Source organism: Myotis yumanensis, unplaced genomic scaffold, assembly GCF_028538775.1.
Source record: "Myotis yumanensis isolate MYYU_CA2020_CCGP unplaced genomic scaffold, mMyoYum1.0.hap1 SCAF_12, whole genome shotgun sequence".
In the NCBI taxonomy this organism is placed as follows: domain Eukaryota; kingdom Metazoa; phylum Chordata; class Mammalia; order Chiroptera; family Vespertilionidae; genus Myotis; species Myotis yumanensis.
The window spans coordinates 2325788-2352932 of NW_027223763.1; the positions used below are offsets into that span (position 1 = coordinate 2325788).

At 65.3% G+C, this 27145-nt stretch overlaps 1 protein-coding gene across 1 annotated transcript; it reads right to left on the minus strand.

The window, feature by feature from the left end:
- Positions 1-374: 374 nt before the first annotated feature.
- On the minus strand, positions 375-25720 carry ADAMTS13 (ADAM metallopeptidase with thrombospondin type 1 motif 13). The gene is given in 31 exon segments (XM_070431076.1): positions 375-804; positions 1454-1632; positions 2597-2779; positions 2891-3037; positions 3359-3641; positions 4361-4565; positions 6073-6255; positions 6565-6654; positions 7029-7158; positions 7843-7963; positions 8605-8788; positions 9866-9942; positions 9944-10049; positions 10887-11016; positions 11096-11228; positions 12079-12260; positions 13198-13278; positions 13895-14015; positions 14347-14495; positions 14918-15044; positions 16251-16314; positions 16408-16559; positions 17009-17113; positions 17789-17951; positions 18290-18436; positions 20225-20371; positions 20494-20618; positions 20794-20877; positions 23293-23432; positions 25292-25358; positions 25628-25720. Coding segments are annotated over 31 exon segments (4284 nt in total). The 3' UTR covers positions 375-618.
- Positions 25721-27145: the final 1425 nt, after the last annotated feature.

The window sequence follows — 27145 nt, forward strand, 5'->3', positions numbered from 1 at the left end:
TGAGGCGAGTAGCGCCCGACGTGCTGGTGCTTATTTGCATAGGGGGCGGAGTTCCGGGGCGATGCAGAGGTTGGCCCGTCGGGCTCGCGCTCATTAGCATAGGGACTGGTTTTGGTGGCGCAGGACTCCAGGTGGACAAACCCGCCCAATGGGCTAGCCGAGGGGCGGGGCTTGGCGGAAAACGGACAGGTGAGCCGGCGTCAGCGCCCAGTGGTGAGCGCGCGCCCTGGAGCACCGTCAGGAGTGGCGAGAGGTTCGACCAGGTCAGGGACGGGTCTGGAACTCGACCGCGGCCGGGGCCCCGCCTGCTGTGCGGCGGGCTTGCAAGCAGATCTGGACAGGTTTTGTGAAGAAAACGCCAGTCAGACCGCACGTCCTTTTTATTGGTGCCTGAACGGCTGGGGCTGCCATGCCGGAGTGTGTCCCCTTCTGCCCCCTAACGTTGTGCACGTTGGAGAAGGCGCTGACGGCGACACTGAAGAGGGGAGGGAGTTCAGATCGGGAAGCACTCCGGGGCCGGCCAGGCAGCCAGCAGCTCATACAGCTCAGCTCTCCTCCTCTCCCCCCCAGAACTGGAGGGAGCACCCCTCACTGGACCCGTCGTGCTGGGAGAGGCAGCTAGGGCGGGGCAGTGCGGGGCGCGGGAGCTCTGGACTGCAGTGTCCAGTACTGGCCCCGCAGGCGGGCACGTGTGTCCAGGAAGCCCTGGCTAAACTCCATCTCCGCCTGGCTGCCCTCTGACTCCCAGTAGAGCGCTTGCTGCCCGCGGAATGTGGTCGTTTTCAGACTGTGGATGTCCCGGATCTGGGAGGAGAGGGGCAGCCCCGAAGGGCAGGTCACAAATGAAAACCAGCCGGCACTGGTGGAGCCCTGACTGCCCCAGGATCTACGCTCAGGGTCACATTCAGTCCTCACCCAACAGCCCACCCAGGAAGCAGGCTCAGAGAGCTCATAGCCCCCCCCCCCCCCCCCCCCCCCCCCAGCTCACAGCCAGGGCCCGGGAGCTGGCCACTCCCCGGGGCTCACAGCCGGGGCGCCCGAGCTGGGACCTGGGCCCAGGTCTGCTCTGTTCCAGGTCAGGCTGCCTCATCCAGAGGAGCTGACACTGGGCAGAGGACAATTCTCCCAACACACACACCCCATGGGGGAGGGGGTGCCCCTCTCCTGGCAAAGCTGTCTCCGGCTCTAACACTGTGCTTCAGGCCCGGGTTAACGGGCTGTCCACATGGGACTAGGTCTTTTCTATTCTCTCTTGTGGGGGCACAGTCAGCATTTGCCGGTGAGTACGTGGAGGAGGCGCTTTTCTCCCATTCCTGCACTAATTTTTGAAGGTTTTGGTCTGAAGTAGACTCAGGGGGTCCTCTACCCCAGCACCCCGGTCCTCGTCCCCAGGGACAGCTGTCCAGACCACAGCAAGAGTCAGCCATTCCTGTCGCCCTCATGGTGGCCTCACCGAGATGTAGCTGGCCTCAGCTCCCTCGGTGCCCATGTCAGTGGCCAGGGCGTGGATGGCGATACGGGCCCACGGAGCCACGTCGATGAAGATGCGGCAGCCCCCCACGCTCCTCCCATCCGAACTCACCAGTGGGCTGGCAATCTCACCCCGGGGGCCAAAGAGCTGCGTGTCACATTCTGCAGGGGAGAGCGGGGGATGACGGGGTGTGGCCCAGGATGTAGGAGCCCCCGAAAGACCCTACTGCCAGGGGCCAGGGGCAGAGCCGTGAGCAGCTGGCGAGCAGCAAGGGGGGCAGTGTGGCCCTGTGGCCAAGGCCAGGACCCAGGCAGAAGCCCCCACTGAACCCCACCTCCACCACCTCCCGGTGTGATCCCAGGCCAAGGCGTTACACCCTTGAGCTCCAGCTCCCCCCCCTTTGAGGTGGAGGGATGACAGCAAACACTGGGCAGAGGGTTTTAGGACTCAGCAAAGTCACACGTGCCAACGTGCTGAACACCGAGCCTGGCACAAGGACGGACGCCACCTGCCTGCCCCCTGGGCCTCCTGGGCCTCCCCTGGGCGGGCCCCTGCATGTGGGAGGCTTGGAAGTGCGGAGCGGGGAGAGGGAAGGGAGACAGTCGCCCGTGGGCCACTGAGCATGGAGGGGCAGGGGAGGCCTCAGGTCTCCAGGAAGGAAGAAGCCTCTAGCGTCCCTCTTCTCACCTGAGGCGGGAGGTGGAGGGGTGGGGATGGGGGTAGAACCCTCTGGGACTGGCTGGGGAAGTGGCCTTGGCCAGCGTGGGCTGTTGGGAGAGGGCAAGCCCTGACCCGACGGGAGAAACAGCCCCGCGGATGCGGAGGCTGGTGCACAGGACCAGGCTGGGTCAGAGGGTCCCAAAGGGTCTTGAAGAGCCTGAGGCCAGGGCCGGGACGCTGGGGCTATGGGGCCTGAGGGACGGGGTGAGGATGTGGCTGGAGCCCATCTGCCCGTCTCGCTGTAGGGTCACATGCTGAGACTCATGCTGACCCCTCGCGCAGACTGGCCCCGGCCACGGCAGGTGGGGAGGTGGGGGTGTCCAGGGGGGTGTCTTTGCCCACCGCCCCGCTGGCAGCAGCTCAGCCCAGCAGCCCCAGGGCAGGGAGGCCCTGGCGCCTGCCCACCTCTGTGGAAGGCCCCCGGGGCGGGCCGGCTGGAGAACCGCAGCACCACTCCGCCTCCACCTCCCGGCCGCACTCGGCGCTGCGTCACCACCAGGGTGTTGGCCTTGGAACTGACGGTCAGGCCGGACAGCTTCCTGCACACCTTCCTCCACGTGAGCCTCCCCCAGAGCAGCAGCATCTCCCCTGCAAGCGGCGGGCGGTGAGGCCGGCAGCAGAGTCCCTGGGGCGCACGGGCAGGCGAGTTCGGTCCTGACCCTCCCACTTCCCGGCAGGAGCTCTGGTGCCTGGACCTACCGGCGCTGCAGTTGAGGGAGCTCTCCAGCACCTGGAGGGTCAGCACCTCACCCAGGGGCCGCCCGATGGCCACGGCGCAGTCCGCCTGCCCGGCGCCTCGCAAGTCGATGGCTCCTGTTGGCTCGAGGTGCTGCCGGCCACAGGGACCTGGACAGGGGGCAGGAGACAGAGCTTCCGGGTGGGGCAGCCCCAGGAGCAGGGCTGGGGTTTTCCCTGCTGGGAAGGAGGCTGGAGTGTGTGTGTGGGGGGGGGGGGGGGGGGGGCGGGGGGGGGTGATGCCCTCCTAGGCCTTGCAGGAAGCCCTCTCAGGTGAGGGGTGGGGACTGCAGGGGTCAGATGTCACGGTCCGGGCACAGAGCCATTCCTGGATGCTCTGAGGGGCGGGCGTGTGGAAAGTGGTCCTGGCTCTGCACCCTCTGCCCCCCTCCTGCAGCCAGCCGCCCAGACAGCGAGGAGGAAGGGACATACCAGCCCCCCCAGGGCTCTCCTGGGAGAGGAGGCGGGCCCAGGGCTGGGGCCACTCCGGGGAAGCGGCGGCAGGGCCAGCCGTGGTCTGTCCTGGAGCAGCGGCTTCCTCGCGGGGCGCCAGGCTGGGCATCCCCGGCCCCTCGCAGGGCCCGGCCCAGCAGCCACGCACCGTGGCCGGCTTGGGCAAGTGCTGGCAGAAGTCGGCTGGCACGGGCCCCTGGGCCTGGGGACCCAGGCAGGTGTCACGCCGGAGCTGGACGCCATCCCCGCAGGAGACGGAGCACTGCAGGGAAGAGGGAAGGAGGGGCTGACCCTTCCGAGGGTGATGAGGACAGGGGACACGGGCCAGGCGTGACCGCTAGTCTCCGCACAGCACTGGAGGCGCGTCCCTGTCTCCATTCCACAGCGACCCCCCGAGGCTCGGAGGCTGCCATGTATGGGTCACAGGGAGGAGGGGCAGGGATTCAAGCTCATGTCCCTACCTGTCACCCTCGAGGCCTCTTTGCATCTCCAGACCCTGGAGCAGGGATCAGGAGGCATGGCTGTCCCCCGCACCCCCCCCCCCCATCTGTCCCTGCAGCCGTCCGCCCTGCCCTCCTGCCCGGCACTGCCCTCCTGAGCTCTCATCTCCCGGCCGATGCCCCTGGCCCTTCTGACCAACGGGAGGCAGCTCTGCTTTGCTTCTTCTCTACACCGCGAGCGCTCGCGGAGGCCCAGCCCTACCTCCCGCTGTCTCCCAGTGCCTGGGGAGGTGCTGGGCAGGGGTGGCACCTGCCTGTCTGGGGGGAATCAGGTTGTCTGCCCTCGCCTTCCTGTATCTGCGACCTCGGCCTCCGAGGGCCCACTGCCCTCCCCGCCTCCAGGCCTGCTGTCTTCCTCTCCAGGTGCCCGACCGCCCCCACGCCTGCTCTCCATCTCCTTCCGGGCATCACAGTGATGAAGCTCCCAGGGTCCCGTGTGAGGCCTCATCGGAGGCTCTCCCCGCCCCAGCCGCGGCCTCACCTGCGTCCAGGTGCTGAGGTGCCACTGGTAAGTGCAGTCGGCGACGACACAGGGGATGCTGGCCCGTGGCCGTGCCAGAGCCGCACAGGCCGCCCCGTCCACCTCCGTGTCCTGGCCTCGGTCCAGCCGCACACAGGCTATGGAGCGGGTGGTGGTGCCGAGGCCACAGCTGGCTGAGCATGGGCCACGCGACGTGACTTTCCACCTGCAGGAAAAGAGGCCCCAGGATGGCACGGCCCCTGGGCTCCCCGGATGGTCAGCCAGGACAGGTCCCAGGGCCCAGTCGGGGGTGCAGGAGGCAGCTGACGGGTGTTCCTCTCTCTATCCCTCTCCCTCTCCAAACAATCAATAAAAACATATCTTAAAAAAGAATAATGAAGCAAAGCTGAGCATCGTGGGTGGGTGCGTGTGCCATTCTGCACCAGTGCTCAGGGAGGGCCCCACCTCCTGTTGGTTGTTGAGTCGAGCCTGAGTGAAGGAATAGCCCTGAGTCAGGCATCCCTGGAATGTTCTAGAACATCAAGGAGCCAGAGTGGCCACAGCGACTTGCAAGGGGAGCCAGACCTCAAGTGTGTGAAATTCCCATAAATCCCAGATCACCTGCACCTCTAAATGTGACGTGGGAAATAGTGGGGTACAAGGACAGTGACATTAGCACAAGCAGTGACCTCAACAGACACTTTGGTAGGAATGGTAGGTGGGTCACACAGCTGCCCGTTTAAGACAACTTGATATGGGATGAGAATGGGGGAGGGGGAGCCGGCAGGCGTGGCAGACGCCTCCCGTGGATCCAACGGACGCAGGACTCGTGGACATGGTGAGGGGCCGCCGGGAGGAGCTCAGGCACTGCTGGTTAGCAAACTGGAAAAATAAAGCTTGCTCCTGACTTCCCCCAAATAAATCACAGGTGAGTTCAAGGGCTTACATGTAAGAGTCTCATTTGTAAGGGGTGTTTCTTTAAAAACGAGAGGTGGGAGGAACACATGGCACTATGAGGTCATCACTGACCCTGTCACCTTTCTGTACGATACGGGAAAGCATCACATCATTAAAGTGCACAAGCAGCCCGGCCGGCAGGGCTCAGGGGCTGAGCCTCGGCCTGTGAACCAGGAGGTCAGGGTTCGATTCCAGGTCAGGGCACAGGCCCGGGTTGCAGGCTCGATCCCCAGTGCGGGGCGTGCAGGAGGCAGCCGATCCATGACTCTCTCATCATTGATGTCTCTCTCTCTCCCCCTTCCTCTCTGCAATCGATAAAAGTCTATTTAAAATCAAATAAAATGCACACGTACGATGAGGAAACCATGGGGCCTGTGGACGAGGCGGGAGTGTGTGCCCTTCCCGTGGCCCCAGCCTGGTCTCAGAGCCCCAGCCCCACCCCCCTATCCCCCCACCCCCCACTGGCCTGAGCACCCTTCCGCCTGTGTGCCTGGTGCTTGGCTCCCCACTGGGACCACCTCAGGCCCCACCCCATCTGCCTCCTCCACCCAATGAAGCATCTGCCCAGCGCTACCCACACCCACACCCTGTGAGAACCCACAGCGCGGCTGATGCGTTGGCCGCCATCTCTGGCACCTGGCACAACCTGCCAGCTGGTCCCGTTTTCTGAGGACTGTGTCCTGAGCCCCTGGGCCAGCTCTTAGTCCCCATGGCCCTGGCCTGGCGCCTGCACCCCGGAGCTCAGGCCACCTGCTGGACACCCCGGGGCTGCTGACCTGGGCGGGCAGGGCTCCAGGCTGCAGGCCTCCTGCGGCTCTGGCCGAGGCAGCCCCTGGCACTGGGTATCCGGCAGGATCTCCTCGTCCTCGTCCTGCCCGTGGGCCCGGGCACAATACAGGATCCTCCGCGCCACCCCACCCCCACAGCTCACGCTGCAGGCCGCCAGCTTGTACCGCCACCTGCGGCAAAGCGGAGTCAGGGGAGGACCCCGAGCAGCCAGGGGTCCCCTCCTTTCCCCACCAGGAGGGGCCCGCAGAGGCACTCTCTCTGGGGGTCCACTGAGGGGCTGGCACAGTGGATGAGAACATCAGAAGAACCCATTTTACAGGTGTCCAAAGGCAGTGGGAGGGGGCCGGGTACCCCGGTCCTGCTAAGATGTCTGTGTCCAAAGGGATCCCAGCCTCTCCACCCCGGGGCCCGCCTCCCGCTGCCTTGGCCACGTGCACGATCACACCCGTCACTGGCCGTCTCCTGTCTGTCCGACTTACCGCCCGTTGCCCGTCCCCAGCATCTGCTTCGGGAGGGCAGAGGTGCTGTCTGTCGGTTCAGTGCTGTGACCCCTCGTGCCACAGCAGTGCCTGGCACAGTGGGTGCTCAGTAAGGAGCAGGCGATGACAGAACGAGCCACCCACCACGTGGGCCCACAGCACCCGGATCCGGGCCATGCGCTTTTCCCATCGCCCCATGAAACCCCTCGGACCACCTGCCTCCTGGGGGAGGGGCCCACCTGGCGGGGCGGGGCTCCGGGCTGCACTCCTCGAGGCGGCTGGGCCGGGGCACCGGCCAGCACTTGGAGTGAGGCAGGGGGACGGAGCGTCCACGGTCCCGCCTCACACAGTGCACAGCCAGCGGCACCTGCCCACCGCCCGCCGCCACAGGTCACCGGGCACGGCCACAGCCCAGGGCAAGAGGGGGACCAGGCTGCTGCCCCGAAGTCTCCTTCCCCGCTCACCAAGCCGGGCACGGGGCAGCCTGGCAGACCTCGCGCCGGCTCCCCGGCTTGCTCGCCAGGTCACACAGCTCTTCCTGGACAGCTGTCCTCAGGGCGGAGTCCATGCACACGAAACGCAGCTCCGTCTGGCCTGCAGGGAGGAAGCAGGGACCCCGGGCCCAGGAGGAGGGCTCAGCCAGGACCACGGGTGCCGGCTCTCCGAAGAGCTCGAGCGAGGACTGGCTCTGCCACTGACCAGCTGTGTGACCGTGGACAGTGACCTAGGTCACTCTGAGCCTCAGGGTGCTTCGTATGCTGATGGCTCACTTGCAGGGAGGTGTTCAGAGACTTTCGAGGGGGAGTTACGAAGTGCCTGGCACATAGGTTTCCTGAGGGGCAGTAGGAGAACTGCTCTAAACACCCCTTACTGTGTTTGCCATCAACACATCGGGAACTTCCTCAAAAGAAACCTCTGGCTCCGTTCTGAGCGCGCCGAGGTTGCACTGAGCGGTGGGAGTTGGAGGCCACTGTGTACTGTCGGTTGTTTCTCTGGTTTGGCACCAGGAGCTCAGAGCTAAATGTGGGCCCGTCTCTCCCAGCTTCTCTGGGCCTTAGGACACACGCTCTTGGTGCCAATACGTTTTACGATCTTTTCTGTCTCTCGGAGGATCACTGAACTAGTGCAGGGCTGTCTGCACGCTGCCCCAATCTCCTCGTACACCGGCACTTCCTCGTGCAGCTGGAATTTTCTAGAAGCCACCCAAATGCTTTTTAGAACTAAGCCAGACGCAGGCAGGCAAGAGCTAGCTAATGAGCCTGGGTGTTCGGGCCTCACCTCTGCCACAGGAGACGGAGCAGGGCCCTGCCAGGGGCGTCCACACGTGGGCAGCGCGAGCCCCCAGCCGGGGGCCGCCCGGTGCGGGTGCGGCCTCCTCCCCCAGAGGCTGGGGGTCCGGCTGCAGGGGGCAAGCACCAAGCTGATGGGTCCGGCACCCACCTCTGACCTCCACGCCCACCGTCCCGATCCCTCAGGAGAAAGAAGTGGTCACCAGCATCCCGGGAGCCGTCCTCCCCCCGCCCCTGCTGACCCTCCCCAGGGAGGCTCGCTTCCAGGCCCCAGCGATGCTGCTGCCTCACCACACCCCCCCTTGGCCTCTGCATCAGCGTGAGGTCACTGGGCGGGCTGAGGGAGTGGATTTGCCGCCCCTGGCCTGCGGTCCCCAGCCCCGAGCGGACAGGGTTGGCCAGCACCTCTGTGTGAAAGCAGCAGCACCAGCCTCGAGCCCCGGACGCCAGGGGGAGCCTGGCAGCCTTCCTCCGTGCAGCTCCCTGACAGGGCCTGACCCCCTCAGCTTGGCTTGCCCGGGAAGGGGCTGCCCAGGGGCCCGGAGCGGTTCCTATGCGTATCTGGGGCCGGGCTCCGGCAGAGGCAACGCTGCAGGACAGTCCTCTCACTCTGGCCGGGAAGCCAACGGTAACCAGCACTCCCCATTCTCCCAGCCCGACAAGCACCCAAGAGCCCAGCCACCCCCAACCCCAGGACACTCACAGGGCCCCAGCCCGGAGGACATGCCACCCCCAAGCCCAGGACACTCACAGGGCCCCAGCCCAGAGGACATGCCACCTCCACGCAGGGCTCGAGGGCAGCTGGCGTCTGGTCCGCGGAGCAGGGCCCGGCGGTCACTGGCGCCTCCAGGCCGTCTGCCCCCTGCACGCACGTGACGTTCTGTGCGGCCAGGTCCGCTCCACAGGCCAACGGGCACTCGTCCGACACCTCCCACCTGACAGCACAGGACAGCCATCAGGCCCTGCCCCTGCCATCGGCACAGCCTGGCCACTGGGGCAGGGAGAACCTGCTCCCCAATATCCAAGAACCCAAAGAGGAGCCCCACAAAGAAGCAAGCCCGGGCCTCTCCCTGAAGGGCCGGCCGCCCGCTGTGGGCACTGCGCTGGGCACCAGGGGCAGTGACACGGGCCCCACCGCCTGCTCCCAGAGGCGAAGGGGGGCCTCTGCCAGGTAACCAGATGCTCCCACTGCCCAGCCAGTGTCAGCTGCAACCGGGTCACCAGGTCAGGTACAGGGAATCGCTCCAGGAGTGTGCCAGCCCGAGGGGCAGCGAGTGTGCCAGCCCGAGGGGCAGCGAGTGTGCCAGCCTGAGGGGCAGTGAGTGTGCCAGCCCCGAGGGGCAGCGAGTGTGCCAGCCTGAGGGGCAGTGAGTGTGCCAGCCCCGAGGGGCAGCGAGTGTGCCAGCCTGAGGGGCAGCGAGTGTGCCAGCCTGAGGGGCAGCGAGTGTGCCAGCCTGAGGGGCAGCGAGTGTGCCAGCCTGAGGGGCAGCGAGTGTGCCAGCCTGAGGGGCAGCGGCTGCCTGGGTGTGTGCTGGCGAGGACTGTGAGGCAGGACCAGCCCTCGGTGGGAAGAGTGGTGGTCGCTGTGTCTGCTGGGGACGTGAGAGGGGAAAGGAGCCCGGCCACGTGTGGGCCACCAGGACCCGAGGGACAGGTAACAAAACGGGGCCCTGGGCACCCAGTCGGTTGGCAGCAAATCAGAGTGATAGGTCGCTGCCAGCAGGACATGGCAGCGGCCACAGTGACGAGAAGCGGCATTTACTGCTTTTCTTTCGTGGCCTCGCTTGGGCCTCACAGCCCCTCCCTGAGCAGCCCCCGAGGTTCAGAGAGAAGTGGGTGCAGGTCCCCTGGGCAGGGAGTCTGGAGCTGGCACTCCGAGGCCTGGGCCGCCCCTGCCCGTCACCGGGATGGCAGCGCCTGGCTAGAGGCCTGGGGAACGGGGCATTGAGGGGGGCCGGGCTCAGTGCAGGGACCAGCCCTGGCGGGGAGAACCTGCCCCACCCCGAGCTCACCTGGGGGGGCAGGGCTGGGAACTGCAGGTTTCCACCACCGCGGGCTTCTGGGCCAGCGCTGCGCACCGGGCAGGGGGGCAGCGTCCTCAGGCGGGGGCCCTGGGCCTGCACGCAGCGCACCGCCCGCTCCCGCAGGCCTGTCCCGCAGGAGGTGCTGCAGGGGCCGAAGTCTCCAGCTGCCCAGCTGAGGAGAGAGCGGCAGAGTAGGGCCCTGCCAGGTTCTGGATTGGCTGGGGTGGCGGGGGGGTGGAGCAGGCAGGTCTGTCCAGCTGACTCGCTGCCCTGGGCTGGGCATGTGTCCCTTAGGTACCCAGACACGGCACAGGCCGGCCAGCCCGCCCCAGCTCTCCAGGTCCCCACCGTCACCTGAGTCTGAGGACACCTGCAGAAGGTGCAGGCGGGCGGCTGCCCAGCCCTGCACCCAGGAGGGACCGCCTTGCCTCTAACACAGCGGTTCTCAACCTGTGGGTCACGACCCCTTTGGCGGTCGAACGACCCCTTCACAGGGGTCGCCTAAGACCATCCTGCATATCAGATATTTCCATTACGATTCATCACAGTAGCAACATGACAGTTAGGAAGTAGCAACGAAAATAATTTTATGGTTGGGTCACAACACGAGGAACTGTATTTAAAGGGCCAGAGGGTTGAGAACCACTGCTCTAACGTGATGCTCCCACCAACCACACCTGCCTGGGCCCGCGACGGCGATGGCCGGGGACTTTCCGTCAGCTGCTCTCCGTGGCTGCCTCCAAGTCGCCCACGGCCCGCCCAGCTAGGTGATCCCCCCACGTACAGTGACCACCTGCGCTCGGGGCGCGTGTCCTGCCCGCAGACAGGTGCACTAGGGTGGGTCACCGACGCCCCGTCTGCCTGCAGCTCAGGGTCCTCTCCTGCAGCGCGGGGACCCTGCCTCACAGGGAGCCTCCGGGGCTACTCGAGGGCACACACAGAGGCTCCCTGCCCGCCCAGGCGGCGTGGGCCCCCGGACCCAGGGGAGAGCCCCACAGACGGCACTCACTATGGGGGGCAGGCCCCGGGGGCGCAGGGCTCTGGCCAGGCCGCCGGCTGTGGGCTCCCTGTGCACCGGGCAGCCTCCACCCACTGGTTCCTGGCCTGGTCCAGGCAGCTGTAGGTCACCCATCGCAGCCCTGGGAAGAAAGAGGGAGGCGAGGCCACCTCCATGCAGGGGGCAAGCCCGGCGGGGGCCCGCCCTGCCCCGGGCCTCACCTGCCCCACAGCTCACCGAGCAGGCCCCCCGCGTGGCAGCCCACGCCCAGGCCCGCAGCTTAGGCTGGAAGTAGGTGAAGGTGACGTGCGGGCGGGTGGCGTTGCCATACTCCTCGCCATAGCGCCTGTACACCTGCAGGAGACGGGCGCACGGGGCCTCACCCAGGGGCTCCCTGGCGGTTGCTGCCACCGCCACCTCCTGGAGGCCCCACATTCTTCCGCTCAGCAAGCAACCACTGAGGTGGCCGCACCCAGGTTCTGGGGACAGCACGGCGAGAGGGATCCTGTCGCAGCCTCCAGGAGCCCGAGGTGGGGTGGGTGGTGACAGATAACCCTCCAGGGCCTGGTGGGGGCAGGACAGCAGCCCGAAAGGTGTCGCAGGCTCTAGGTGAAGCAGGGGTGGGGCATGGAGCAGAGGCGGGAGGCAGGGCCTCGGACAGAGGGGAGCCCAGCACGGGCCCGGGTGAGCTCAGAAGAGATGAGACCCGAGGGGGCGGCCGGAAGGGGTGGTGACTCCTTAAGCATGCTGCGACCCCAGGAGGCAGGACTGCGACCCCATTCCACAGGGGAGGAGACTGAGGCCTCTGACCTCAGCATTGGCCAGACCAGCTTCCCCCACTGTCTCCCTCCTCCACCGCCCTGGGCCAGGCCTGACCCAGGCCCCTCCCAACTCCAACTGCAGGGCCCCTCAGCCCCTGGACACCCAGGAGGAAGCCCAGACTCCGCCCATGGCCAGGAAGCCCCTCGAGGTCTGCCCCGCCCTTAGCCTTCTTGCCTGGGGGGTCCCCTTCCTTCAGCCCCCTAACCACCCCTCCTGTGCTCGCAGGTTCCCTGGAGACACTGCCCGCTGGCTGGCCTGGGCACCAGCTCCTCCAGGCCCAGCGCCCCCGCCCTCCGGGGCAGCCCCTGGGCCTGCCGGGCTCTCCGGCCACCCGCTCAGCTCCAGGGGCTCCATGCGAGCGAGCGACTGAGCGGCTGGTCACCTGGATCTCCATGTCTTCCTGGGTGGGGCCCGGGATGGAGATCTCCTCCAGGCGGGGCAGCCGGTCCTCGGTGAGGGTCACTCTGTACTCGATGTGGCTGTCCTCCAGGAGGGAGGGGTGGCTGGTGCTGGGGGAGATGCTGAAATTCCCAGCCACCACGTAGCGCCCGCGGATCCTCACCGCTGCGGGGAACAAGGCCTGTCAGCACAGCAGAGCCACCCCCCTGCCCCGCCACCTAGGAGGGGGCACCACCCTTTCACAGAGGAGGCCCTGGTTTAAGGAATTGGCCAACAGGTGGTCGTCTCCGTGGCCACACCTGCGACCGTCCTCCTCCGGGTCCCCAGCCCCAGGAACGGGTCCCCCACCCCGTCTCTGCAGGCACCCCTCAAGGTGCACACAGGGGCTGCCCCAGGCTTCCTCGCAGCGGCAACTCCGCGCCTCCTCCAGAACCCGGGGAGCACCGGGGCCTGCTCCCCACCACGCACACCCACGCGAGCTCTACGGGCCGGTTCAGGAGCTCAGGGACCCCGGTAGGCCCCCACTCTGGGTTCAAAGGTCAGGTGTGGGCTACCCTGGACACACAGCCCCAGGGAGACTGAGGAGTAAAGAAGGTGGCCTTGCCCAACGACAGGGAGGGGGCCTAGTCAGCCGGGGGGAGTCTTTAAGGAGGGGCCTGGCCAACCAGAAAGACCAAACACGTGGTTTCGGGGCCTTGGGTCACAGGGCATGAGTCAGCCTGGAGACTGACACCATTCATGTGAGCGCTCAATCGATCAGTCAGTCAATAACCGATCAGGCCTACATAGAAGCCCCAGTAGAAACGGGCAGGGAGCCTGGGTGAGCTCCCTGGGTGGGCAATACTCCATGCCCATCAGCTGGACGCTGGCCCAGAGCCCCGACTCTGCCCTGGGCGTCTCCTCCTGGCTGGTTTATTCTGTCCTTCCCCGTTTCCACCGTGACCCGAACAGCCGAGTCTGGGGGTCCTAGTGAGCTGTCCAATCTGGCAGTGGTTTGGGGAACCCCCACCTCAACGTTGGCGTCAGCAGTGCGGGCATCTTGGGGACTGTGCCCTCCACCTTCGAGGTTTGGCGGACTCTGGTGAGCCCTCCGCCAACTCACCCAGGTGTGTGAAGAGAGGCCTGTGGTTGGCGATGTGCACCCTGGTCAGGTTGGGAGTCAGCGTCAGGAACGTGACGTACTCTAGGAGGGAGCAGAGGGCTGAGACCCCCGCCCCCCCCCCCCACAGGCGAGGGGGTGGGTTTTGGCACCAAGAACAGGCTCAACAGTGCCAGCCCCACTGTGCGGGCGCCTTGGCGGGCAATCAGGCTGGTGGAGGGCCACCTGTGGGGGAGCCGCCTTGGGGGGGGCGGGGGAGGGATGGGACCTGCCGGAGGGAGGTGGGACCAAGTCCTCCACTGACCCTCTAAGCCAGTGGTTCTCAACCTTCTGGCCCTTCAAATACAGTTCCTCATGTTGTGACCCAACCATAAAATTATCTTCGTTGCTACTTCATACCTGTAATGTCGCTACTGGTATGAATCGTCATGTAAATATCTGATATGCAGGATGGTCTTAGGCGACCCCTGTGAAAGGGTCGTTCGACCACCAAAGGGGTCGCGACCCACAGGTTGAGAACCGCTGCTCTGAGCAATGGCTTTGCAAACCACAGCAGGTTCCCAACATCTGGCAGAGTGGGCGGTGGAGGCTCCAGGGCGGAGCCAACGTGAGGGTCCCCACCCTGCCTGCCCCGCCTGGGCGGGGGGCGCCGAGGCTCTGGGCTGCCGGGGCTTCTCGGGGGTGAGGGGCCAGCCCCTACCTCGGGCTCTTCCGCCCGTGAAAGAGCCGCTCTGCGCGCTGCACGTGCTGTTGTCCCCTCCACACACCTGGCACTCGTCCGGCACCTGCCCGGAGTCCATCCTGCCGTCACAGCCGAACGTCTGCGCAAAGGGGATGGCAGGGGCGCCCGGGCTGTGTGTCACCGTAGGGGCAGCCCCACTGGCTCTCAGAGTCACATGATGAACGGGCCGCGTACAGGGCATCTGAGGCCCCTTCCGGAGACGAGCTTAAATGGCCGCCCCAGATCGCAGCGCAGCTCTCAACCCTGCTGCCCCCAAGGTCGGCCCGTGTCCCCTCCTCATCCCGTGAGGCGGCTGCTGCTTCGGGGACCCACCCCCACTGGCCTCGCCAGGGAGGCCGTGTTCGGCTTTGCTGGGACAGGCCGTGGGGCCACAGGGGACAGAGAGGCGCCTGCTGCCTGCACAGGCCTACCCTGCAGCTGCCCGACACGCACAGGCTGAGGGTCCCGTCCTCCCGCGGGCCGCTTGGCACACACCGGGTGCCGTCCCGGAAGCTGTCCCCACGCCGCATGATGAAGCTCTCACCGACGGCCCGGCACATGTGTCTGCACAGAGCGTCCCCTGGGGAGGCAGAGGGACAGGGACGCTGACGCAGGGGCGGGGTGGGGGCAGGGAGGGCGGTGACCCGGGAAGCAGGCTCCAGGCGCCCTCGCCCTGCCAGACCCGCCGCTTCGCCCGCTGCTCATGTGCCAGAGTCTATGTTCCTCCCGAGGCGGCCTCGCAACCAGGAGGCAACACGTGCAGCTGAGCCAGGAGCCGAGGGCACACCCGGCGCCCCGCCTCACCTCACTGTCCTCCCAGCAGCCGAGCAGGGAGCGCACCGCTGGGAGCCAGGACTCACGGGAGACCCCTCCCAGGGCCGAGCCAGGAAGCTCCCTATGCTGATGCACAGCCTACACCTGCTGTCCACCGCGGGGAGCCATGGTGGCCGCGGTTCTCCGGTTCTCCCGCCCACACCGCTCCCGGGCAGCCCCGGGCCCCACCTTGACTGTGAGGCACGGCTGGGCCCCAGCGGTAGGAGGAGGCATTGCCTGGAGAAAGGCCCAGCGGCCGCCCCTCGGTCTCCGCACACTGCTCAGCCATGAACGCCAGCTGGGTGGTCTCGCAGGCCTGCCAGGCAGGGCAGGGGACAGGCATGGAGGCTGGGGTGGGGGCTTGGGCAGGATCCCGAGCTTGGGGCCTAGGGCAGGGGGCCCAGGGCTGAGGGGCTCAGGGCAGGGGGCCTAGGGCAGGGGGGCTCAGGGCAGGGGGTCCCGGGCTTGGGGGCCTAGGGCAGGAGGGCTCAGGGCAGGAGGTTCCGGGCTTGGGGGCTAGGGCAGGGGGGCTAGGGCAGGGGGTCCCAGGCTTGGGGGCTAGGGCATGGGGCCCTTGCACCTGGGGACAGGGAGGCACCCTGAGTGTGAGGCCATGAGGGTTTGAGCCTGGCTCCTGGCTGCACCTGTTCCCTGCTCTGTAAAATGGGGGTTACAGGAGCCTTTTTCTGCCGACGGGGAATTCCAGGAGCGTTTGTGAGGACACGGGGCAGAGGAAGCGGGCAGAGAACACCGCTCAGGCCCATGGCCCGAACCGCAGAGGTCAGGGTCTGGGCCATTCACAGGCACCGCCTCTAGAGGCCGCGTCAGAAAAGGCCAGGCAAGGCTTCACCAAGAGCCTCGGCGGGAGGCGTCGGAGAGAAAAGGCTCAGAGCGGACTGGCTGAGCGGGACCCGGCCCTCAGCTGCCCGCACACCCCCTCCCCCACCTCGGGCCCAGGCGAGGGCTCCCTGCAGGTCTGGCCCCCCGGGGCCGCCCAGAGAAGGTGGGAAGGCAGCTCTCAGACCTTAACGTCAGAGGGATCAGTCCCCGCTTCACACCCACTGCGATGGCCGTGACCCAAACCTGGACAGCCGGCCCTGGCCGGGGGCTCAGTTGGTTGGCGCGCCATTCCACACCCCGGAAGGTGGTGCGTGTGACTCCCCGTCAGGGCACATGCCCAGGTTTCGGGTTCAACCCCCAAGTCGGGGCGTGTATGGGAGGCAACTGATCAGTGTTTCTCTCACATCGATGTTTCTCTCTCTCTTCTCTCTTCCTTCCTCTCTCTAAAATCTATAAAAACATATCCTCCGGCGAGGATTAAAAAATAAAACCAAACCTGGACAGTGAGTGCCGACAGCGCATGGAGGAGCTGGAGCCCCGGCGCCTGCCGTGGGCACCAGCGGGGCCGGCTGCTGGGGGCGCAGTTTGGAGCCTCCTCAGAGATCACACAGGATTTCTGCTGTGAGCCACACACTCCAGCCGCCCTGGCCGCCCTGGGGCCCTGCCCGGGAAGCCGGCCTACCTGGGTGTTGCACATCTCGGCCTGGAGGTCAGCACCTGTGCAAGCACGCCCCCCAAAGGCAGGTCTGAAAACGCCCGGAGACAGTGGTGAGAGGTGACCCAGACCCCCAACCAGGGCAAGTGCAGCTCCCCGCCCCCCGCCCCCTTCCATCCCGCACCTGGGGTTGTTGCACTGCCGCCTCCTGGTGACCACGCCTCCTCCGCAGGAGCGGGAGCAAGGACTGGGGGGACCCCAAGCTGACCAGTGCCCGTGCACCGCCTCCATGGGGGTCAGCTCCGCCAGGGAGCGGCAGCGGCCCTTGGAGCACCACTGCAAGGAACGACACCAATTTCCGTCCCCACGGACACCACACCCACACCCACACCCACACCCACACCCACACCCACAGGCACCAAGCACAGCTCCGGGGCCCTCGCCCTGGCACCCTGTCTCCTGCCCCAGGAATAAGGGCTGCCAGGCTGCAGGTGGCATGCACATGTGTGAGCACATCCACACTCACACACACATGCACACACTCATGCTCATGCACACATGCTCACACACACACATGCTCATGCACGCACACACTCACGCTCATGCACCACACACACTCATGCTCATGCACGCACACGCTCACACACTCATGCTCATGCACGCACACGCTCACACACTCATGCTCATGCACACACACTCATGCTCATGCACACACACTCACACAAACTCATGCTCATGCACGCACGCTCACTCTCTCCTGCCTTCCTCGCTCCTCCCTCGCTGACCTTTTGGGGGCCGCACTCGGTCCCGTCCAGGAGCGGGAAGAGGAGGCGGCTGCAGCTGCTGAGGTCCAGGGGGTCTGTGTGGCAGGAGAGCGCCTGGCACACGTCCTGAGGAGACACGGGAGGCCGTCACAGGCCCCCGGGGCCGGTCAGGTCTGTGTCCAGCCTCACTGTCCTCTCGGCTGCGGGGCAGGGACAGCCACACGCCCTGTGGCCCTGGCAGCGGGAGGAGGGACAGTGGCCACGGTCCTGAGTGGCCGTGAAAATGTTTTCCTCTCTTTTAAAATCAGAAGAAAAAATAAACTCTCAGATCAAAGGTGATGTTCCAGTTTGTCACCTCATCTGTCTGTGTTTACGCCAGCACATAAGGGCTCAACACATTTTATGACACTGAGGTTATTCTCTGTGTTTTCTAAGGAGGAAGGGCCCCGGCGTCCAGTCAGCCCTGGGAGGAAGTCTGTCTGGGGAGCCCGCCCCTTCACCCCGCCTCCTGCCTCCGCGCTCCCACTGTGGGGTTCGGCGGGACCCCCCCTCTGGCAGGGGCCCTCGGTACCTGCCTCCTTAGGGTCCAAGTCCCTGGGCTCAGGGCCCTGCCAGGGCGGCTCTACATGATGGCGGGCCCAGTCACAACGAACATGTGGCGTCCTTGCCCCAGAATTAAGACAGTCTGGCGCGGGGTGCCCACAGTGCACGCTGGGGCCTGAGCCGGGCGGAGGAGCCCCCGGGAGGGGAGCGGGGGAGCCCTGGGAGGGGGAAGCTGGGCGCAGCCGCTGCCAGACTCACCAGGTTCCCCGGGGTGAAGGTGCAGGCCGCCGCGGAAGGCCCGAAGGCCACGCGACACTGCTCGTCCGCGCCGTAGTAGAGGCCTGGGTGGGCCTGGGGAGGGCGCCCCGCAGGCCCGGACTGCGGACCCAGCGGGTCCCACAGGCAGCGCGCCCGTCCTGCGCTGTGACAAGACCCCTGGCTCAGGCCCCGGGTGGGTGGGACAAAGGGGGGGCTCAGGTGGGCCGATAGTTCTCAGCCCCTGCTCCCCACCATGAGCGGAGGCAGGGCTGGGACAAGGCTCAGCTCTAAGCGCAGTAGAGGCCCTGAGAGCAGAGAGGGGGCTGCGGAGGGATCATGGAGGGGGAGCAGGCGGAGGGATCAGGAGCAGGGGAGGCAGGTGGAGGTTGGACTCGGGGAGGGGAGGGGACCGACAGGTGAGTGCGCGCAGGGATGGGGCAATGGGGGAGAACTGCAGGGTCGCGCAGGAATGGGGTGGCGGAGGACGGAGGGGTGCGCTACCTGAGCAGGTGCAGCAGCTGCCGGCGGCTGCAGGGGGACCACGCGAGGCCCCCTGGGGTGGGTGCGGCGCGTTCAGTCCCCATCACGTGGCCGTGGGGCCCGCACCCGCTGCCGCTGCCGGGCACCCCGTCGTGTTCCAGGCCGAGGCTGCGAGGAGGCGCAGGCGGGGCGCTGAGAGCGGCCTGGCCCGGCGGGCAGAGTCCCATCCTGCCCAGTAGGGACCCCTGGCACTGCCACCAGCTAACTCGGCAGGTAAGCGAGTCACGGGGCCGCCCTGCCTCCGTTTCCCGCCAAGCCTGCCCTTGCTGATTGATCAATATCAGGAGGCGGTAGAGCACCGATCCGGGTGTTAGAAGCCTGGGGAGGACAGGGACCCAGGGCCCTGGGCGCGCCCCCCCCCCCCCCCATCACGTTCTTGACCAGGGGACTGGCTGTCAAATGCAGGCTGTGCATGAGATTCAATAGAAGGTCCCAGAGGGTGTGCGGACCTCTGACCAGCCTTACTCTCCCAGCGGGAGGCAGCGTTCCACACCCCTTCCCTCCAAACAAGGCGGGGGGACTGATGGGGAAGAAGCAGGTGAAGATGCAGGGAGGACACGGAGCTGGTGTATGTGTGTGGGTGGGGGGTACCAGCTCCAGCCTCTGGGGGCCTGGGCCGCCCACGCGATGGGGGTGGGGGGTTCCGCAGAAGCCCTCAGAGGGGCTGAAGGGGAGCAGGTGGGCAAGGAAGATAGAGAATAGACTCATCTTTTACCGGAGGAGTCTCAGCACTACTTCCTTTCATTTGAAAGGACTGAAAGTCAGCCCTAGCCGGTTTGGCTCAGTGGATAGAGCGTCGGCCTGCGGACTCAAGGGTCCCAGGTTCGATTCTAGTCAAGGGCATGTACCTTGGTTGCGGGCACATCCCCAGTGGGGAGTGTGCAGGAGGCAGCTGATCAATGTTTCTCTCTCAACGGTGTTTCTAACTATCCCTCTCCCTTCCTCTCTGTAAAAAATCAATAAAATATATTTTAAAAAATAAAAATAAAAATCATCATTCTCCCCTTAAAGAAAAAAAAGGACTGAAAGTCAGCAAGGAAAAACCCCCACCCCACCCAGGCCGGTGATGGAGGGAGGAGCAGAGATTGGCCCACAAGACGGGTCATGTTCACAAGCGGGTAAACCTGGAAACAACCTGAAAACCCCAACAGGGGACCAATGACCTAAGTGATGGCGCACAAGACAGTTTAAAAGACCCGGGAGGCATGTTGGGCGAAGTGCATTGTTGCATGAAAAAGCAGGTGACAGCTGTGCGCGGTGGCTCCCCGGTTGGAGCATGTCCCACACACCAAGCGGTTTTGGGTTCGATTCCCGGTCAGGGCACATCCTTAGGTTGCAGGTTCAATCCCCGGTTGAGGCGTGTACAGGAGGCAACCGACTGATGTTTCTCTTTCACATCAATGTTTCTCTCTCCATCTCTCTCTCTCTCCCTTCCTCTCTAAAAATCAATAAAAACATACCTTCAGGTGAGGATTAAAAATGAGAAGCAGGTACCAAACCAATATACAGTATAATCCTAATTTTGCAAATAAAAAACTGTGTGCGTATAAATTAAAGACCAAAGTTAAATATTAACTACAAACAAATGCTATCTCTAGGTGGTGGGGTTGGGGTAATTTTTACAGCTTAGTTTTTCTTTACCTGAATTTCCAACAAACCTCCGTTTCTAATTGCTAAGTTTATTTTGCTTGTGTGTTTTTTTTAATCGCCTTTAGTTACTCAGTAATCATGAAGTATCCAATTCCCCAGCCCCTGCCCCCCACCCTCCCTGGACACGGGGGTCCAGGGTACAGGCTCCTTCCTGCGTCCAGGGCCCCCTGCCAGCCTCCACCTCCCCTCCTGGGGCCCGGGTCAGCTCCCTGGCCTGAGCGTGGGGGCTGCTGTGGGGCCACATACCTGTGCCCGACCTCGTGGGCAATGGTGACCCCCAGGTCGAAGCCGGTGTCTTCAGTGATGAGGCAGCTCCACAAGGGGGAGCAGGCGCCCCCCAGCTGGGTGACCCCCCGAACCTGCCGGTTGCCATCAGGCAGCTCCAGGTCAAACCTCGGGAACAGAATAGACACACGTGGGGCCCAGCGTCTCTGCAAACCCGCTGAGATGCCCACCCCCGCCCCCCCTGTGCGGGAGCAGTGCCCAGAGGCGGGCCTGCACGGGGAGCTGGCTACCTGGTGACGTAGAGGACCAGGTCGGCGTGCGCGGGGTCCGCGTCATCCGGGGGGTTGACCGTCCTGCTCCACTCGCAGACGCTCAGCAGTGACGCGGTAATGTTGGCTGTGAGCTGTGGGGCGTCCTGGGCAGCAGTGGGGGAGCCCGCAGTTACTGGACCCACCCACGGCAGGCACAGGTGCGGGCGCGCTGGGGCCCGGCGGGTGGCCCGGAAGCCCTGCCGGCCCCCAGGCGCTGGGCACCAGGAAGGGGCGGAGAGGACAGGACGGGTCTGCAGAGGCGCTGGGCCCAGCACCCACCTGGGGCCGCGTCAGGATGACCATCCTCACCAGGTGCACTCGGAACTGGGCGCCCAGGGACGGGTCCCTCAGCAGTTCCGACGCCTGTGGATGGGCAGACGGAGAGTACACGTGGGTGGGGGAGCCGCCCCCAGCAGCAGCTGACTTCCAGGGCCCCCAGGGACGGGCCTGGAGAGGGTGCTCCTCGGCGTGGTGGGTGGGGGCACCCCGAGCGCTGGGCATTGGGCTGGGAGGCAGCCAGGGAGGCGGGCAGCTGTGCTCTGGACTCCCTCCCCGCTGCCCTTGCTTATGGCTCAGGAAGAGCAACCGACACAGAGGGAAAAACCTGAAACAACTGGATTCGGAAAATTGTCATTAGTCTGGAGCAAGGGTGGGCAAACTTTTTGACTCGAGGGCCACAATGGATTCTTAAACTGGACCGGAGGCCGGGACAAAAGCATGGATGGAGTGTTTGTGTGAACTAATATAAATTCAAAGTAAACATCATTCCATAAAAGGGTACGGTCTTTTTTTTTTTAGTTTTAATCGTTTCAAACGGGCCGGATCCGGCCCGCGGGCCGTAGTTTGCCCATGGCTGGGCTAGAACCTTCCAACCGAACACTGCGCTGTCCCAGCCGATTCACCGTCCTTCCTCATCCTCGCTCATCTTCCAGAAACAGCTTTCTCTCCACGTCTGCTTGCGTGACCTGCCCATGCCCAGGTGGCATGATGCCCCCGAGAGCCCTTTCCTGCCCCCCCACCCCCCGCCACCGTGGGAAGGCCCCTGGGTTCCCAGCTCCCGCCACACGCCTGTCAAGATGCTGACCCTGGTTGACTTGTACTTGGTTCTTGCGCCAGCGTGTCCGCTAACTGAGGCGTGGCTGTCCCTGGCCTCGGCTGACCCGCGTCCGATCCGGCTCCTCGCTTCCTACCTGTTAACTAACCTCGGAGCCTCGGTTTTCTCATCTGTCCCATGGAGATACGCCTCCGTGGCTGCTGCTGGACTTGGGCACCACGCAGCTGGCACGAGGGGATGGCAGGGGCCACTACCACGACCACTTTCCGGACAGGAGCCAGTCTGACACCCACCGCCCAGCTGTTCTCGGGCCTCATAAAACAGGGGACTGACCCGGGAGCTGGGCTCGCTGACCACGTTTCCGCAGGTGAGACGGGGGAGGCGCCCAAAGCTTGAACACACAGCTCCCAAGGGACCGACAGGAACTGTGTCCTAAGCGGCTCATTCTAGCCCTGAGCCAGGTTAGGGGGGGCCGGCCGGGGGGGCGGTGCGGCCTGAGGCTGGGGACCAAGTGGCGCTAAGTGCCCTACACTCTAGGGGGCGGCTTATAGGGGGCAGCGCCAGCCAGCACCTCACGCCCCCGCCCCCGGCAGCAGGCCTGGGTCAGTCAGCGAGATTCCGTTCCTTAATGTCCCTGAGCCTTTAGCCAGAGCCATTTCCACGGTGAGTGTGACCCGTAGGTTCCATCACGCCCGCCTCCCTTTCTGTGCACGTGTCCGTGTGCGCCCTCCGCTCGCGGGCACCGGGCGCACACCCCTGCGGACGCAGTGGGACCCGCTCGCGGGCACCGGGCGCACACCCCTGCGGACGCAGAGGGACCCGCTCGCGGGCACCGGGCGCACACCCCTGCGGACGCAGTGGGACCCGCTCGCGGGCACCGGGCGCACACCCCTGCGGACGCAGAGGGACCCGCTCGCGGGCACCGGGCGCACACCCCTGCGGACGCAGAGGGACCCGCTCGCGGGCACCGGGCGCACACCCCTGCGGACGCAGAGGGACCCGCTCGCGGGCACCGGGCGCACACCCCTGCAGACGCAGTGGGACCCGCTCGTGGGCACCGGGCGCACACCCCTGCGGACGCAGAGGGACCCGCTCGCGGGCACCGGGCGCACATCCCTGCGGACGCAGTGGGACCTGCTCACGGGCACCGGACGCACACCCCTGCGGGTGCAGAGGGACCCGCTCGCGGGCACCGGGCACACATCCCTGCGGACGCAGTGGGACCCGGGCTGCCCCGTGTCCCGGAGGTACCGGCTTGTTGGAGTCCCGCCTCTTGCCCCACCTTTTCCCTGGAAGCCAGTGGAGGGGAGGCGGGCAGAGGGGGTGCCTACAGAAAAGGAACTGAGAGGCCGGGGTGGGGGGCAGCCGCTGGCTGTCATACAGCACTGGCCGAGGTTCCCACAGATCTGGGCAAAAGGCCAAACCTGAGGGTCCCCCGGGCAAAGGGGCCCGAGGAGCAAGAGGCTGTGGGGTGCACTAGGGAGCGGAGAGGGGTTCCCGGATGAGAGGGGAGGAAGGAAAGAGGAGATACCCCTCTGCCTACCCAGGCCGAGCCCCATGGGTGACCCCAGCTCAGATTTACACCAGAGTCAATTCACACTCTCACACCAGATGAGCCAGCCCCCTGACGCCACAGCCCGGCCGGGGACAGTGTCCCGGCTCCGAGGACCTGGGGGGCATGCAGAGCCCCGCGCCCGCGGCCGGCGCCGCCCGGGAGCACTCACCATGTTGAGGTTGGTCAGCACGTAGCGCTCCGTGTCCTCCTGGTGAGCCTGGTGCACGTCGGGGCCGACGGCCACCAGCAGCTCCAGGTGCAGCACGCTCCCCGCGGCAGCGTGTCTCCGGAGGCGAGAGGACGGACGGCCTGGCAGGGAGGGGCAGGCAGGGCTGAGATGGAAGGTTCTAGAAAGCAGGTGGCGCCTACCCGTCACCCTGTGCTCCTGGGCTTGGAGACACGCAGAGTCCTGTCTCTGCCACCTACGCTTAGGGAGTGGGCGGGCCCGGCCAGCTCAGCCACGTTCGGTGAGCCTGAGAGGGGGGTGAAGCATTGAGAACAGACAGACGAGAGAGGAAAGCTGGGTGTGGGTAGGACGCTCTCCTCTCTGATGGAGAGCTAGCTACAGCGCCACAGACTACAAGCCAGATTCCACGAGGCAAAGCCAGGGCGTGGTCAAGATGTTTACAACATTCTCGTGGGTTTCGAATCTACTCAATTGCATGCACCTGATCAAGCTTTGTTTTGGCAGCACTTGCTGCACCTCCCGCAGCCCACATCACTCAGCCACCTGGGGCCACAGGTTCGGACCATAAGGTCAAGCTCACAGCCACAGCCTTTGGCTATAATTGTGCTGGGAGGGCTTTGCCCTCCAGGCTGGGGCTTGCACGTGGCTTTGCCATGAGAGGACCTGCCCTCTCATTAGTCCGAGGCTTGAACCTGTCCAGATGCTGTGGCTGCTCTCCACAGGACCCCAGCTTCCCCATGGGGTGGGGGGAGGACATGAGAGCGCCTGCCTGCTGGGCACAGTGACAGCTGGGTGAGTGGCCTGCGTGTGCCCTCCCCTCACAGCCCTGCCCGGCCTCCTGGAGCCGCCCTGGCCTCAGACACCCACAAACAGTTGAGGACATCGTGTCCTCTGACCCCTCAGAGTCTAGAGGTCCCAGGATCTCCGTCACGGATGCTGTGACTGTCAGAGCCGCGCGCCAGGGCAGCCAGCAGCAGAGAAGCTGCTGGGCCTCAGGACAGATCAGGGCGGGCGGAGCTGAGGGGCTGAGATCCCATAGTGACCGTGCGTTTCGGGGCCTCGGGAGCAGCGTGGGGCCCGGGCAGGAGCCAGTGATGGCGTTTATGTCCTTTTGGTCCCCCCAAAACCCCACACTGGACACACAGTGGAGAACAGGGTCACCAAGCAAAGCCCAGGACAGCACAGCCCCGCCGGTCCTACAGAAACAGAGGTCTCCCCACTGCCCCTCCCACCCCACCCCCAGCGCAGCACAGGCCTCGGTCAGTGTGTCTCTGACCACAGGGAAGCCGCTACAAGGGGACCCCCCTAATTCTCTCCCATGACCACTAGCCCCCCGACCTCTGGTCCCCACCAGACTTTGGATCACAGTCACCAGGGGCCCTACTCAGACAGGAGCAGGTCCTGGAGGATCCAGGCCGGCCCTCGAGGCTGGGGGGGCGGGGGGTGAAGGCTGTGGCTGGGATGGGGCCAGCGCCTACTCTGCTTCTCACAGAAGCATAAATATTTACATCCACGGCCAGAAGCCACGAGGGTTCCTGGAAATCGGTCAGCTCTCGGGAGGCCCAGGAGCAGAAGGGACCAGCCAACAAGTGGCTGTGCCCTGAGACACTGAGCAGAGCCCTGGGGTCAGAGCCCCGCTCCGTCCAGAACACCCAGACCAGCTTCTAGGGGCTTCACAGGAAGTAACGGAGTTCATGAACAGGGGCCATGCTGCGGCTCTGCCTCCCCCAGCAGGACCCCCAACATCCCAGCCCCCAACTCGATGGAGATCCCAACATCCCAGCCCCCAACTCGATGGAGATCCCAACATCCCAGCCCCCAACTCGATGGAGATACCAACATCCCAGCCCCCAACTCGATGGAGATACCAACATCCCAGCCCCCAACTCAATGAAGATCCCAACATCTTATCCCCCCAATAGTGAGACACCCCGCAGGCTCTGGGAAGCTCCCCTCGCCAGGGCAGCGAGAGGACAAGTACCTCTGAAGGTAGCATCAGGGCCTGAGTGGGAAGTCACCTCCTGGGGCTCGAAAGCCTGAAGCAGTCCCTGCGGGAGAGAAAGGACAGTGAGGGGAGGGAGACCCCAGGGAGTGGGTGGGGCCAGAGCAAGACCCAGCAAGGGGACTTGGGCACGCGGGGGCGGGGGGGGGGGGCCTTCTCCAAGGAGCACCCGCCGTCCTCGTAAACCCAGGCGCAGATCTGCCCAGCGAGCCCAGAAGCTGAAAGAACACCCCGCTCTGCCAAGGCAGCCACCCCTCCCAGGCCCCGTGTCAGCGCCCTGGCAGCTCCGTCCCGGGCTCCTGCCCACTCACCCACCTGGACACCAGGGAGGCCCCAGCAGCCCAGGAGGAGGCAGGCAGAGGTGAGGACTCCCCACACGCATGTCCCCGGGGGGCGAAGCTCCCTCATCCTCAGCAAAGCCAGCTGGGGGGGAGAGATGCCGGGAAGCTGGTCGGTGAGGAATGTGACACCCGCTGGGCGGGACCATCGGGCTGTTTACTCTTGGACGCTTCCTCCCAGGGCAGGGGCCGTGGGAGTGGGCAGGCTCCAGGGCGCCTCCTGCTGCAACCTGGGCCTGGGTCAGAGCCCCCACCCGGCCCTGCACCCTAAGATGGCGCTGGACCCAGGTGCCCAGACTGGAGGAGAGAGCTCCGGCCCAGGGGTCTGTACTGTGGCCATGGGCAAGCTACGGGGACCGCGGGCAGCCTGGGGGGACTGCGGGCAGCTGTCCTCTCCCCTCCCACTCCCTTCCTCACCCAGTGCCAACTCCAGGCCCCACTAGACCTGCTCCTTGCAAACACCCCTCCCTCTGCCTCCTTCCCAGCTGTCACCTGTGGGCCTGCACAGACGGACAGTCCCAGAACCAAGCTGGGTGGCATCACCCACGCAGCATCACAGGCCCCGGCCGTCCACGCCCGCCTGGCAGGCTCTCGGTCACTCTCCGGAGCGCTGTTTCACACCCCACACCTCCTCCGACGCAGCGGCTGGCGAACAGGGGCCTCCGTGAGTTTCCGCCTGCGCAGCCCCCTCTCCTCGGCCTCGGCCTTGGGTACCAGGGAGGATGCCCCTGCACCCACTGTGGCCAAACCTCTTTCCTTGCTCAGGGGTCAGAGCTGCACGGCAGCCCGAGGCTCCCCACCCCCCCGAAGCTGCTTCCCCCTTTGTCTTTCACAGGCATCCCACCCCCATTAATGTGTGCACCCCAACTCTCTGTGACCGCTTCCTGGAGACACAGACAACACATTGCCCTAAGCCAGCCTCCTCCTGGGCCTGGTCTCGGCTGTCTCTCTCCCTCGCTCCCACCCCATTTCCCGCACAGAGCGGCAGTGACTTCCAACAACGCAAGTCAGATTGCGTCACTCCCGGCTTTAAAACAGCCGACCTTTGCCCTTGGGATACAGGGTCCAGACTCCTTCCTGCGGCCTGAGGCTCTGCCGTCCCCCCTGCTCCCAACCCTCCCCCCGCACCCCCCTGATCCCAACCCTCCCACTGCTCCCAACCCTCCCCCCGCGCCCCCCTGCTCCCAACCCTCCCCCCCCTCACCTTCTCTCCCTCCCTCGGTACATCCAGTGCTTGGCTGGTCTCTGACCCCCGGCCTCACCTCCAGGTTTCAGCTCCCCTGTCACCTCACCAAAAAGGCCTGCCCGCAGGACCCATCCCAGTGACCAGGGAAATCTGAATTCCAGATAGACCTTAGATGCATGTTATTTTACACGTATTTATATGCTACAGGCATATGTTGTTTTAGTATGAGCACGCCCCAATATTGCAGCCTCTGCAGGGGCGTCCTGCATTTTGTTGGGTAACCTGCCTACCCCCCCTCCCACCCCCTAC